The sequence below is a fragment of the Hemitrygon akajei genome, chromosome 16 (genome assembly GCF_048418815.1).
Source record: "Hemitrygon akajei chromosome 16, sHemAka1.3, whole genome shotgun sequence".
Classification (NCBI taxonomy): domain Eukaryota; kingdom Metazoa; phylum Chordata; class Chondrichthyes; order Myliobatiformes; family Dasyatidae; genus Hemitrygon; species Hemitrygon akajei.
The window spans coordinates 46,352,097-46,367,476 of record NC_133139.1 but is presented as its reverse complement, the minus strand read 5'-3'; the positions used below and the strand labels follow the sequence as shown (position 1 = coordinate 46,367,476).

General features: G+C 44.3%; 1 protein-coding gene across 4 annotated transcripts in view; it reads left to right on the top strand.

Moving 5' to 3' along the window:
• Positions 1-13,899, top strand: part of LOC140740013 (procathepsin L-like) — a 51,980-nt gene extending 38,081 nt beyond the window's left edge. For 3 of the 4 annotated variants that reach the window (XM_073068793.1, XM_073068795.1, XM_073068792.1), the window contains 6 exons: positions 3,591-3,746; positions 6,367-6,588; positions 7,077-7,242; positions 11,445-11,550; positions 13,146-13,241; positions 13,373-13,899. In XM_073068793.1, coding sequence (XP_072924894.1) covers positions 3,591-3,746; positions 6,367-6,588; positions 7,077-7,242; positions 11,445-11,550; positions 13,146-13,241; positions 13,373-13,472 — 846 coding nt within the window. In that variant the 3' untranslated portion in view covers positions 13,473-13,899. The remainder of the gene's footprint in view (positions 1-3,590; positions 3,747-6,366; positions 6,589-7,076; positions 7,243-11,444; positions 11,551-13,145; positions 13,242-13,372) is intronic. The other variant, XM_073068794.1, reaches the window with a different exon arrangement.
• Positions 13,900-15,380: the final 1,481 nt, after the last annotated feature.

The following is a 15,380-nucleotide window of genomic DNA, read 5'->3' as shown; positions in this document are numbered from 1 at the left end:
AAAGTTGGAGGTGTTGTGGATAGTGTGGAGGGCTGTCAGAGGTTACAACAGGACATTGATAGGATGCAAAACTGGGCTGCAAAGTGGCAGATGGGGTTCAGCCCAGATAAGTGTGAGGTGGTTCATTTTGGTAGGTCAAATATGATGGCAGAATATAGTATTAGTGGTAAGACTCTTGGCAGTGTGGAGGATCAGAGGGATCTTGGGGTCCAAGTCCATAGGACGCTCAAAGCAGCTGCGCAGGTTGACTTCATGGTTAAGAAAGTGTATGGTGTACTGGCCTTCATTAATTGTGGAACTGAATTTAGGACCCGAGAGGTAATGTTGCGGCTATATCGGACCCTGGTCAGACCCCACTTGGAGTACTGTGCTCAGTTCTGGTCGCCTCACTGCAGGAAGGATGTGGAAACCATAGAAAGGGTGCAGGGGAAATTTAGAAACATAGAAAATAGGTGCAGGAGTAGGCCATTCGGCCCTTCAAGTATGATCATCCAACTCAGAACCCTGTACCTGCTTTCCCTCCATACCCCTGATTTCTTTAGCCACAAGGGCCATATCTAACTTCCTCTTAAATATAGCCAATGAACCGGCCTCAACTGTTTCCTGTGGCAGAGAATTTCACAAATTCACCACTCTCTGTGTGAAGAAGTTTTTCCTCATCTCGGTCCCAAAAGGTTTCCCTTTTATCCTTAAACTGTGACCCCTCGTTCTGGACTTCCCCAACATCGGAAACAATCTTCCTGCATCTAGCCTGTCCAATCCCTTTAGAATTTTATACGTTTCAATAAGATCCCCCCCTCAATCTTCTAAATTCCAGTGAGTATAAGCCTAGTCGATCCAGTCTTTCTTCATATGAAAATCCTGCCATCCCAGGAATCAATCTGGTGAACCTTCTTTGTACTCCCTCTATGGCAAGAATGTCTTTCCTCAGATTAGGGGACCAGAACTGCACACAATACTCCAGGTGTGGTCTCACCAAGGCCTTGTACAACTGCAGTAGAACCTCCCTGCTCCTGTACTCAAATCCTTTTGCTATGAATGCCAACATACCATTTGCCTTTTTCACCGCCTGCTGTACCTGCATGCCCACCTTCAATGACTGGTGTACAATGACACCCAGGTCTCGTTGCACCTCCCCTTTTCCTAATCGGCCACCGTTCAGATAATAATCTGTTTTCCTGTTCTTGCCAGCAAAGTGGATAACCTCACATTTATCCACATTAAATTGCATCTGCCATGAATTTGCCCACTCACCTAACCTATCCAAGTCACCCTGCATCCTCTTAGCATCCTCCTCACAGCGAACACTGCCGCCCAGCTTTGTGTCATCCGCAAGCTTGGAGATGCTGCATTTAATTCCCTCGTCTAAATCATTAATATGTATTGTAAACAACTGGGGTCCCAGCACTGAGCCTTGCGGTACCCCACTAGTCACTACCTGCCATTCTGAAAAGGTCCCGTTTATTTCCACTCTTTGCTTCCTGTCTGCCAACCAATTCTCTATCCACATCAATACCATACCCCTAATACCGTGTGCTTTAAGTTTGCACACTAATCTCCTGTGTGGGACCTTGTCAAAAGCCTTTTGAAAATCCAAATATACCAAATCCACTGGCTCTCCGCTATCCACTCTACTAGTTACATCTTCAAAAAATTCTATAAGATTCATCAGACATGATTTTCCTTTCACAAATCCATGCTGACTTTGTCCGATGGACTTCGCCTGGATTGGGGAACATGCCTTATGGAAACAGGTTGAGTGAACTCGGCCTTTCATCCTTGGAGCGACGGAGGATGAGTGGTGACCTGATGGAGGTGTAGAAGATGATGAGAGGCATTGATTGTGTGGATAGTCAGAGGCTTTTCCCAGGGTTGAGGTGGTTGCCACGAGAGGACACAGGTTTAATGTGCTGGGGAGTAGGTACAGAGGAGATGTCAGGGGTAAGTTTTTTTACATAGAGTGGTGAGTGCGTGGAATGGGCAGACGGCAACGGTGGTGGAGATGGATACGATAGGGTCTTTTAAGAGACTTTTGGATAGGTACATGGAGCTTAGAAAAATAGAGGGCTATGGGTAAGCCTAGTAATTTCTAGGGTAGGGACATGTTCGGCACAACTTTGTGGGCCGAAAGGGCTGTATTGTGCTGTAGGTTTTCTATATTTCTATGTTTCTAGATCTCTCATTCAGTGCCTAAGTGGGGTCATTGTGTCAGAGAGGATGAATTACCTCGTGGTGTCATTCAGTTGCTCTGATTCCAACTTCTACCCTCTTGTTTCTATCTCTTCCTGGGGATCCTACTGTTCCTCTGCACCTGAGTCCTGTCCTTTGTGAACGCAGCATGATAAGTAGAGGCATGAACTCAGTCACTGTGAGGAGGGTGCTGACTCTTTGCCCAGGGAGGTTTGCCTGTGTACCAGGGCACGGCATTAACTGGCCTGGAAATCTGCTGAGGAAGTGTTACCCAAGTGCTATGGCATTTTCAAAGTTCTGGCCAGTGGTGAAGTACAGAGCTATGATGGCACAACCTGGCGTAGTGTGAAGGTGGCACTGAGCCCACAGGGTAGATCTCATGCACAGTGTTTGTCTTTGGGGTGCCCTTCATACCAGCTTGGAAAGTGTTGACCTGGAGCTGCTGTCTCTGGAGAGGATGGGCTCAGTCTCTTCATTACGATGTTTGGCAGGTTGCAGTTGTGCTCCTTCTTGCTCTTGTACATTTATGATCGGCTGAATGATGACAGAAGCACATTTGTGTTCATGGGTGTCAGCCTTCATCCATGCTGCCTTTATGTAGCCCTTATCCACACCATCCAGAGTAGGGTTAGGATGCAGACTCACCATCGAGGACTCACTGCCCTTTCCTCTGGCCTATTTTAAAGACCACATGTACTGATGATTAGAGGTATAGTCATGGTAAGGTGGGAGACGTGTCTTTAAACTACAACATTTGTACATGAATCTTATAGGGCCTGAGAAACGTTGGGATGGGAAGTAAATGGGATGAAGAATGCACACACTGTCACCCTCAGTAATGTTTGGTTCTGGCTGGCCTCATGGCTGACACTCCTACTTAGGTGAGGAGGGAGAGAGGGAGAGACTCTTGTGTCTGCAGAGGATGTGAATGTACAGGTGCATTGATGTAGTTATGTCTTCCAGCACGCCATCTTAATTCTCAATGTATATACAGGAGACATACATCTTTTTTCAATGGAAGTTCATGAATGACTCAATTTCCATCTATCTTTGAGCAGTGATCATTTTCCAGTTATATCCTCCATCTTAACAATCAATGTTCTCATTATTGTCATTTCTACAGCTCCCTTGTCTATTGAAGCCTATCAGCTCTTCTGCAAACATTCTTTTGTTTCTCTCTAAGGTTAAGATGACCCAGTTATTGGATCATACATACATGATTTGCTTGGTTGTCCAGGATATCTCATTGTTGACAGTGATTCTCAAAAACTCTCATTTCCAGCAATCAGAATTAAATGAATGCTTTTTTTTGTGCAGTGAACAATCATGGACATGTAAAACATTATGGCAGATTCTTTAAACTCGTAGAAGTTAAAATTTCAGATTTCTTGAATTTCTAGACTCTGGAGGAATTCAAGCAACTTCGGTTGAATACAGACAAGAGAAAGGAAGTTGAGAACTCAACTTGGAAAATATTTGCACAACAAGAAAATGCTCAATTGCCTCCACACGTTGATTGGCGGCCAAAGGGCTACGTAACTCCAGTGAAGGATCAGGTAACCATCAGCTACCTGGTAGGCTCAATTACTGCGTGGTTTATTGATAGTGAACAATATCAAAACTTCACTGGGATAGATCAAATTTGGAAAGGCGGTGCCAAATAAGTAATTTACTGAAGTTTGTACAACCATGTAATTACTTGATTAAGGTGAAATTACTGGGCAATTTTCCTTTATGCAGCAAAATTGTAGTCTATACCCTCTACACAGTCACACAAAGAAAATTCTTTATTTGCCTTCCCTGTATTTTCCTTCTTATTTTTACCCAGAACACTTCTTTGTTTTTTAAATTGCCATCTCTTCTGCAGCACTCCCTTCCTCCCTCACACTGTACTAACCAATCCCTCTCTTCGCATATATTACTGCCTCCCATCCTTTCCAACATTATCAAATTTCTTAAAAATTAAAATGATCAGTGGAATGTTAGGCACACTCAGGTCAGACAAGAATGTGTCATAAGGGGACAGGAGGTTGGACCCAAGCGCAGGACGCAGGCACTGAAGTACTAGGGGCAGGACGGAAACAACTAAACAACAGACAAGATGTGGTGACCATGGTGTGCATCAGGGAGGTGATGTTCAAGGTGAGTCTGGGGTTCTGGGAGAGTCTTAGAGTTCAGGCGAGGCAAGGCGGGATCCCGGAGTTCAGGCGAGGCAGGATCTTGGAGTTCACTGGGCGGGCCGCATAACTCCTGGGCAGGGCGCAGACTTCCCAGGCAGGAACGCGGGAGACTGGGCAGGTCACGGGACACCTGGGTAGGTTGCGGGGCACAACTCGTCAACAATGAGAGATAGGTAGGGGCAGAGACCTCTGGGTGGGCTGCATAACTCCTAGGCAGGGTCCAGATCTCCCAGGCAGGAACACAGGGGCCTGAGCAGGTCACGGGGCACCTGGGTAGGTTGCAGGGCACAACCCGTCAGGAGCGAGAGATGGAAAGGGGCAGAGACCCCACCAGGCAACGGCAGTCCAGCCAGGTTTGCCCTACAGAGGCAAAGGATAGGAAGGGAACTAGGTCCAGGGTGACTGCCAGAGTTACTCAAAAAACTCATTTTTAACAAGGGGATCTCCAAGCCAGGGCAACCTCCACTCCACTCCACTCAGTCCCAGAGCCTCCTATATACACCGCCAGCCGATGGGCATCAAGTGCGTCTCCTTGAGCCCCAACAAGCCACGATGATCCACAGGTGTGACTAATTGGGCTCAACGGCGAAAGGAGGGACGGCCACAAGACCCACAGTCCGGAGTCTACGGACTGGATCAAGAACCGGAATGCGGGCTCCGGACCGGACCATAACAGAATGAGAAACAGATGTCAATGTTTCAAATCAAAGATTTTTCATCAGATCCATCCTTACTGAATCTGCAGTTTTTCTGTTTTTGATTGAAAGTCTAAAATATCACTGAATATTGGAACAAATTAAAACAAGTTAAGATCCATCATGCCTTCACAGCTGGCAGAGTCCAGCTCCATGCTTTGCCGCTTGAGAAAGACTGTTGGGATTTTTGGAGACAGGGCCTCTGCATTCAGTTAATCCATGGCTGAATCATCATTCAGCTCTCTCTGCCTGACTGGACATTTAAGGGAATTGATTCCCAGTGAAACCCCCGGTTTAATCAGCTGTGTAAGTCTAGGGAAGACAACCTCCAGCCCCATCAAACTCGTGAGATTGAGGTGCACTCCTATACCAAACCCCCGTTGTGCAGATGTTGTATAATTTGCTACCCTGTTACAAATTGGTGCCATGAAATAACAGACTGTACACTGCATATGATTAAAGGAATTATATTTATGAATCTTAACTATAGGGTTAGTAAAGAATAACAAAAAGAAAAGGGCCCATTCTAATTAAACAGCCAAATGTGCACGTTGGAGCTCATCTTGAACTTCTCTGTCACTCACATGCTGGGCCCTCAGTCAGCATGAACGCCCACACCACCTTCCGAATGTCACTCACAATCCATCTCCAATAGACGGATCTCCCACTGGATCGTACGCTACGACCGGCTCTCCCCAGTGTCTTCTCTCTTCATCTCCTGATGAACAAAAGCCCAAGCCAGCCTTAGTGTCCCTCACTGGAGAAACTTCCCCTTAATCTGATCATCCTAATTGGATGGCACACATTTCTCCTCATCTCTTATCTTCAACCATAACCCAAACAAGCTGGAAACGGAACAAGCTGCTCTTACAGAACTGCCAAAATGAAACACATACAGCATAACAGTAAAAATATGAACCACGGCATTACACCGTTAGTTCGCACTGCCCTGGTCAATGCAGCTGTGTCAGGATCATGAGTGGCCATTCCACCAGCTGCTCGAGTGCAACTCGATCTAGCTCTTCATGAACACTCAACAAAATCTCCTTTCCAGAGGTCAGTCTCAGATGACCCCAGTGTTTACTCTGTTCCTTTCTGCACAGACGCAGCCTGATCTGCTGAACATTTTCTGTTTTTATTTAGAACTGAAGTTTGGTGTTTTTTAACCCATATCTCTACTTGTCTCACCTTATTTTGCCCTTGAAGGAGTTCAGTACTTCTTAATAATCATGAAGACAAGGACTGGTGCACAGTACTGCTCCTCCTCCTCATCTCACTTTGAATCTTTGTGTATTTACTAGGGCCAATGTGGTTCTTGCTGGGCATTCAGCACAACTGGAGTACTGGAAGGACAGGTATTTAACAAAACAGGAAAGCTCATTTCCCTGAGTGAACAGTACCTGATGGACTGCAGCAGAACTGTGGGGAATGCAGGCTGTAATGGTGGATCTGTCATGGCCAGCTTCGCATTCATAAAAGATCAAGGAATTGCTTCCGAACAGTCTTATCCGTACGTTGCAAAGGTAATGTTCCCTTTCCTTTCCTCTCATTCTTTGTACTTTCCAAATAACTGTCGAACTATTTGCTCAGCTTGACGGCTGGTAGAGCTGGTACCACACAGTTGGAGAGACCCGGGTTCAATTCCCACTTCTGGTGTGCGGTTTGTACAGTTGCTCCATGATCTTGTGGGTTGCTTTTGGTGGCTAGGTTTTGCCCATGTTCTAAATAAATGCAGGCTGGTGGCTAATTAGAGACTGCACATTGCCCTCAGTGTATGGGCTACTGGTAGAATTTAAGTATGAATGATATGAATAAGGAGAATATAACAAATGAGTACGTATGCTTGATGGTCATCAACACATTCAGTGGACCGAAAGACTCCTGTGATGCATGATTCTATGATAATATCTCATGTTAGAAAGAGATTCCTGCAAAGTTGTCTCATTGGTGCCGCACATTTCCTGGCCTTCACTTGGATCTCATATGTACTGACTGGCGTCTTTCCCTTTAGAATGGTGATTGTAAATTTGAACAGAGTGACATTGTTGCCACTTGCAAGGGTGTCACGCAGATTCGGAAAGACTCCGAAGCGGATTTAGCTGCAGCAGTGGCCACTGTTGGACCGATTTCAGCTGGCATCGACGCAGAGCACAGATCCTTCATGTTGTACAAATCAGGTAAGGAGCAGGATTTGCAGGTAAGGTTGAAAAGGAGAGACAAAAGGAGAAAAATTCAGGTGTGGGTTTGGTGACACTAAACCTTAATTTCAAGAATAGAAAATGTTCAGCATGGCAGACAGCATTTGTGGAAAATTAACCTTCTGAAACTTGTATCTGGGAACAAGATTCTATTCTGTTTTTTTTATTGGGAGAAGTAAATTGGCTCAAATCTGCTTGCAGAACTAAGCCAAGAACAATGCACAGGCCAAAATAGCTGACCAAAGATCCTCCAAAATTGGTCTTGGGCTTTAGCTTATTAATTTGGGGCAGCTCTGTTTTAAAGAATTTTTCAGCATCTGGCCATTGCTGGCATTTATTGCCTATCCCTCATTGCCCCCTGAGATGGTGTTGCTGAGCCACCTATCTCCGAAAGCCTTCCTCAACCACTTAGGGGTCAAACAGATGGTTGTGTAAGCACTCACATTTTGGCCAGTTCGGGTAAGGGCAACAGATGTTGGCCAGCCAAGGGAGGAAACCCATACATTCACAGGGAGAATGTGCAAACTCCACAAAGAGAGATCCCAAGGTGAGGATTGAACCTGGCTCCTAGGAGTTGTGAGGCACTGGTAGTGCTAACTGCACCAATTTGCCAGCAATGTTCACAGCTTGTGAACAAATAATAATGGAACATCCATCTGAGTGATATACAGGACATTCTTGCAACACTTCTCACTTTTGCCTAAAATGTCCATTTTCAGAGGAGGAAAGAAGCAGCATTTTCTTTCTTCACCTTCGTTTTCTTCCATCAGAATCCATGAAGCGGGGTCACTTCACTGCGTTGGTGGGGTAGGAGAGGAACTCTTGGCCAGCTGGGAAGGATAATTATGGAATATCACTCTGCTTCCCAAATTACCCTTGAATTTAGTGGCTTGCTAGATAATTTCAAACAGCAGTTAAACTTCCGTGACACTAGTAAGTCTGGTGTTAACACCAGAACCCAGGTGGGGATAGCAAAGCCCTTCCTTCAAGAACTTTAGTGAATTAGAGGACATTTTATGATAACATGGTTGTTCAATCATACTAAATTTTCATTCCTGTTAGATTTTTGATAAGCAACGAGATGAAAGCTTATGGGAACTGAGTGCTGATGTAGTTCAGGAATGTTCATTTGATAAGCTACAGCAATCTCCCGGGGCCAAGTGACCTTTCTGTTTCATGTTCAGGTGGATTCCTAAGAAGACCAGCCAAGTTTCCATGTTTTGCCCATTCAATCTCAAACCCTACACCAGTACTTCAAATCACCTTGTCTGTGGTTACTGCAGTCATGAGGGATCAATTTGCCTCTGTCGTTAGTTGGGATGCCATGGATCATTGTACAGGATAAAAGAAAACTGGAAGGAGAGGGATAGATCAGAACACAACGGAACTGCAGAATAACAGAAACTCCTGGACACCAAAGGAGCCCATTCACACTATTGAGCCAGTGCTGATCAACAAAGAAGGAATCTACCTTTCTACGCTTGTTACAAAGCCCTCTTGACTATGGCTCTTGCACTGCACATCCAAAAATAGGCTTAAGGTGATGAGAGTTTCTGCCTCCATCACCTTTACAGCGAGGGGTGGACTACTGACCTATGAGGGACCCCACTGGCAATGATATTACAGTTGCAAAAGGACTCATCAACCGTTGTCCTTTTCTCCCTGAACCTGAGTATATTTTAGTTCCAATCTGCCACTTTCCCTTTAATCTTGTTTTTCGCTTTATGGACAGGATGTGACAAGAACAGTAATTTGAGAAACACTAGAACTTACCGGTATCACAGTTTATCAATAAGCGTCCCTTTCCTCCCCCATCCTGTTCACTGTGCACCTTGTCTTGTCATCTCTCTCTCTCTCTCTCTCTCTCTCTCTCTCTCTCTCTCTCTCTCTCTCACTCTCTCTCTCTCTCTCTCTCTCTCTCTCTCTCTCTCTCTCTCTCTCTCTCTCTCTCTCTCTCTCTCTCTCACACACACTCACACTCACACTCACACTCTCACTCTCACTCTCACTCTCACACTCACACTCTCACTCTCACTCTCACTCTCACTCTCACTCTCACTCACACTCACACTCACACACCACCACCACCACCCCCCCCCCCTTCTGCTGCCAGCTGTCCTGGTGTTTCATACTCCCATGACACTTCAGTTAGTGAAACTGGTTCATTCATGGAGCTGTTTCCTGAGATACTGAAATGCCAGGCTGCATGGCCAATGCTAAAACCCACTGCTTGCAGAGAATTGTTGTTGTAGATTGCGGATTCTGACAAAATCCCAGCCATCTTGAGAAGAAAAGAAAGACATAAGAAAGGAAGAATAAGCTGTTTTGTGGATGATCTGTAAGAAGTTACCTGGGTCAACAAAAACCTCTGGCACCATCTTTGCTAGCTCCTCCCACAAGCTTTTCTTTAGGGGAAGACATTTAGTCTGAAACTCCTTAAATACTTCCCATTACTTTGAGACAGATGTGACTTCAAGTTGTTCTTTTTCAGCTGGAAGGTTGTGACCTACGCTTCCGTGAGAAAATGCAACATCTCCACTGAACCCTGGGGGTCTCTCACACATGACCCCTGGAAGATCAGAGTCTGATCTAGGTGTAGCATCTGTGCCCCCAATTTACCCCATTTGCCTAGGATGAACCACCATCGCCCCGCCAACAGTGCGATACTTCGGTGTAAATACGGTGTAATGCTCCCCCAGTACACGCTCGCAACACAAATATCAGACAATACACCAAAGGCGAATAAATAAATACAACTTTATAGTTGCCACCGGCGTCCAGTATCCTCCACCCTGGAATCGCTGTCCGCTCGTCACATGTCCGTCCTCCTCGCTCGCCTCCCCAAAAAAGACTGCGAACTCCTGCTCCGCTCACACATACAAGATAGCATAACAATTCTCCATTGGTTAGTTCCCCCTTATCTGCAGTTATAACCCAAACATTCCAGACACAAAAACCCATTACAGCATTAAGTAACATTACAGAGAAGCCATTTCATTATAACAATACAGAAAAGTCATTTTGTTAGCCTGAACAGTTAATGGTACTGAGAGCCCTGCTTATGTGTGGAGCTGAAGGAGATGGGGAAAGTCTTAAGGACCTGAGTTATAGAGAATGGTTCAATAGGTTAGGATTTCGTTCGCTAGAACATTGAAGATTGAGGAGAGATTTGATAGAGGAGGAGTACAGATAAGGTAAATGCAAGCAGGCTTCTTTGCACTCAGGTTGGATGAGACTACAACTGGAGATCATGGATTAAGGGTGGAAGGTGAAATGTTTAAGGGGAACATGAGAGAGAACTTCATTCAGAGGGTGGTGAGAATGTGGTAGGTGCTGTCAGTGAAAGTGGTGGATGTGGGGTTGATTTCAAAATTTAAGAGAAATTTGGATAGCTACACGGATAAGGAGGGGTATTGAGAACTATAGTCTGAGTGCAGTTCAATGGGACTAGGCAAATTGATGGTTTGGCATGGACTAGATGGGTCAATGGGCCATTTTCTGTGCTGTAATGTTCTATGGCTCTATGTCACCACACAGTAGAGAAGGAGCATTTGGGTGGTCTGTGTACTGGGGGCACACAGCAGTTCTGGGGAAGGCAGCAGGAGAGGACCCAGCTTGGCAGCCCCATCAGTGGAGGAAACTGCAATTCCATCCATCACTGGCATCATTATCCGCCTCAGAACTCACAGCACTCGAGTGGGAGTAAGTCATCCCCAGTTCTGAGGGGCTGCCAAAGAATCAGGAGCAAAAAGAAAAGGGCTTTGGGATTCTACACCATTAAGGCTGGAAAGAAATTGGATGATCAACATGGTCAGCATTGACGAAAAGAGGTCAGTGAGAGAGAAGTCCCTTCTTCCCCCTCCAGTGGTTTTCAGTTGAGATCCTGAATAAACACATCTACCTATTAAACCAGATTTTACCATGTCAGAGGAAAGACCTTTCCTTGTTATGATTCCTTAAATAAGATGTGAGTGAGCCCAGGAAGTGGAGATGTCATTAATTCACATTAAACTTTTACTCCATTCTGATCTCTCCGCAACCCAGCTCTGCACTTCACTGGTTTTGCCTTTGGCTACCTCATGCGGGATTTTATAATTCCAACATAGATTTCCAATATTATGGAATTTGTCACATTGATGAGTAATTCCATGATAACATGCAATTTTTAAAATTTTCTGCAGGAATATTTTATGAGCCTCACTGCAGTACTGTGGACCTTGATCATGGAATTTTGGTAGTTGGATATGGAATGGAAAATCAGAAGCCATATTGGATAGTAAAGAACAGGTATGATGCCACATGGGGATTGGAGACTGCATCTAGCATAAGTTGATCTAAACTCAAAGTTTGATTTTATTTATAATGAAGTAATGAAAATATGAAGTTACTTGGTAACAAAAAAATGAAAATGCTGTGAGAAATCAGCAAGTCAGGTGGCATCTGTGCAAAGAAGAACTGTCAATGTTCTTGGTCTGCAACTTTTTGTGCTATTGACAAGTTCAAAAAATACTTTTCAATTCCCTCCGGCTAGGATTTATGCCAACGTAATTAGATTTCACAGAAGATGCACTAGGGACATTTAAAAGACTCTTAGATAAGCCCATGAATGAAAGAAAAATTGAGTGTTATGTGGGAGGGAAATGTTAGATTGAGCTTATAGTAGGTTAAAGAGTTAGCACAACATCACAGGCCAAAGGGCCTGTACAGTGCTTGGGGCATCAAAGTTCGGAGTTCAATTCTCACGTCCTCTGTAGGTAGTTTGTACGTCCTCCCCGTGAATGTGTAGGTTTCCCCTGGGTGCTCCAGTTTCCTCCCACAGCACAAAGACTTACCAATTAGTAGGTTAATTGGTCATTATAAATTGCCCTGTGATTAGATTAGGGTTAAATTAGTGGGTTGCTGGCAGCACAGTTCGAAGAGCCAAATTCACGCTGTATCTCTAAATAAAAACCAGAGAGTTTGCAGAGAGATATAGATAGATTAAGTGAGTGGGCAAGGGTCTGCCAGATGGAGTACAATGTTTGTAAATGTGAAGTCATCCACTTTGGAAGGAAAATGTAAGAGCAGATTATGATTTAAATGGTTAAAAAAAAACTACAACATGTTGCTGTGCCAAGGGACTTGGGAATGCTTGTGCATGAATCACAAAATGTTGGCCTGCAGGCTATCAAGAAGGCAAATGAAATGTTGGCCTTCATTGCTAGAGGGATTGAATTTAAGAGCAGGGAGGTCATGCTGCAACTGTACAGGGTACCAGTGAGACCACACCTGCAGTACTGCGTGCAGTTCTGGTCTCCATACTTGAAGAATCCATCAGTGGAACCCTTACTATCCTGGACATGCCCTCTTCTCATTCCTACCATCAAAGAGGAGGTACAGGAGCCTTAAAACACACACTCAACATTTTAGGGACAGCTTCTTCCTCTCCACCATCAGATTTCTGAACGGTCCATACGCTCACTGTTCCTCTTTTGTATTATCTATCTACTTATAACTTATGGTAATTTTTATGTCTTGCACTGTACTGCTGCCACAAACAAATTTTATGACGTATGTCAGTTGATGCTGATTTTGATACTAAGCATGGTGGAAAATGCAGAAGTCTGTGGATGACGAGGTTTTGATCCCTGGCAGATTTTTGTTGGGTACTCTCAGCAAAGACGTGGAGGCGATAAATGACATTAAGGTAGAGATCAGCAATGATCCCGTTAAAGGATCCTGGGCAGAATGGCCTTTTTACAATGGTTCTATCCCAGTGACTGCCGTCCCGCCACCTGCCTTTACTGTCAAGCACAATTTCACCTGCAAATCTTGTTTACATGAGATTTTTGAATAAATGACTCATCAGAATGTTAATACAAAACTGTTTATTTGTTATACAGGGAATGGTGGGGGCCTGGAATACACTGCCGGCTGGTAGTAGATGCAGATAAGATGGAGGCACTTAGAAAAGCTGTGAGGATGCAGAGAATTGAGGGGTATGGTCCTTGCTCAGGTAGAATGAGTTAGTTTAATAAAGTGTCATTAGCTTAATTAGTTCAGCACAACATTGTGGGCTGAAGGGCTCATTCCTATACTATTCTAACTTCTGTGTTCTTTGTTACTTCAGCTGGGGATCAAACTGGGGCAATAAAGGATATGTCCACATGGCGAAGGACATGGATAACAACTGTGGAATTGCTTCAAATGCCGTTTATCCTGAAGTGTGAGTGTTCAAGCATATCACATGGAATGGATAAAGGGGCCACTTGTCAGCCTGGAGCTGCTTCTTCACACCATTGTTACTGCTCCATACTTTCATTTAACATTGTCACAGCCTGTTATGAATACAAAATTTTAAACAAAAACAAAATTCCTATCATTAGGAGGGCTGAAATCTATCATACATGTTGAAGTGTTATCATAAAACATTAAGAAATTTGCTAGGCACAGGCACAGGCACACAATGATGACAATGTTCATAGTATAATAGTAATAATAATGAATACTTAATTGATCCTGAGTAGGAAATTCTTCTGTTACCCCAATGACATTTAAACACACTTAGCAGTGTGCAGACTTAACTAATAATAATGTACACAATAATAATGTACCAATGTGCATTAATCTGCAATAATAATGTATGAAATAATAAAGGAGAGATTATTGTACTATGATGTGTGTTCTCCTGTTGCACAGAGATGATCTGTTTTATATGCTTATCGCATTTGGTAGGAAAGATTTTCTGTAATGATCCTTGTGACAGCGAAGCTGAATTAGTCTGCTTGAAAAGATGCCCCACTGCTTATTCAGTAGGTATGGAGAGGATGTGCCAGATAGTCCATGATAGATAACAGTTTGTTTAGTGATCTCCTCTCCACTACTAACTCAAAAGAGTCTGGGTTGTAACCAAGGGTGGATCCAGCGTTTCTGATGGGTTTATTTAGTCTTTTTGCATTATCCTCACTGATGCTGCTCCCCCAACATAAAGCCGCAAAGAAGACCGCACTCGCTACAACAGACTGGCAAAAGATCTCCAGCATCCTGCTGCCCACATTGAAGGATCTCAGCTTCCTTAGAAAATAGAGTCTGCTCATCCCCTTCTTGTGAACAGCCTTGGTGTTGGCTTTCCAGTCACGTCTGTTGTCGGGGTGAACACCCAAGTACTTGTACTCCTCCATCACTGCAACTCCTTCTTCCAGAATGTCTACAGGACCCACCACAGTCCCCTTCCTCCTAACATCAATCCCCCTGGTTTTGGCCACACCAGGTGATTCTTGTCCTCTGTACTCCAACTCCTGGCCATCTCTGATACACTCAACCACCACAGAGTCATCTGAGAACTTCTGCAAGCGTCAAGACTCAGAGTTGTACTGAAAGTCTGAGGTGTACAGTGTGAACAGAAACAGAACAGTCCCTTGTGGTGCTCCAGTGCCACTCACCACCACCTCAGACAGAGAACTAGCCAGCCTGTGGTCTGTTTTTTTCTTCAGTACAGAACTATGTAATAAAATTAGTCCGTGTTTAGTTGTTGTGCCTTTTCACTGGTCTCAGTTTGCCCCTGCTTGTTCATTCATAACCTGGAATCAGCCATTACACACCCTGTTCTTGCCTGCTTAGCATTGCATGGAGACCCCAAAGACCTATTCTCATCTGTCTGGCAGAACCTGTGTCTCACAGCTCCAGCTACTCAGATTTGATTTCCACTTTGGGTGCTGTCTGTGTGGAGTTTGCATGTTCTTCCTGTGACCAGGTTGATCCTCCAGTTTTCTCCCACATCCCAAATGCATGTCGGTTGGAAGGTTAATTGGCCACTGTAAATTGGCCCTTGTGTGTAGGTGAGTGGTTGATCCTGGGGTAGTGGAAAATGATGGGATTCAGGGACAGTAAAATGGAATTGGTGCAGGATTGATTAAAAAATGCCGGTTTGTTGGTTGATGCTAACTAAGTGTGTCGAAGAACCTGTCTTGTGCTGTGTGATTCTATCTGCATATCCAAGTTTAGTGTTTATGTGCACATTGATGTTATCCAGCTCCATTTCAGCACAAATCCCTCTCAACTTCTGATGCCTCAGTGATTAATCAATATTTGGTTTTTAAAAATTCACATCTAAATATAGACAAGACGGTTACCTTTAG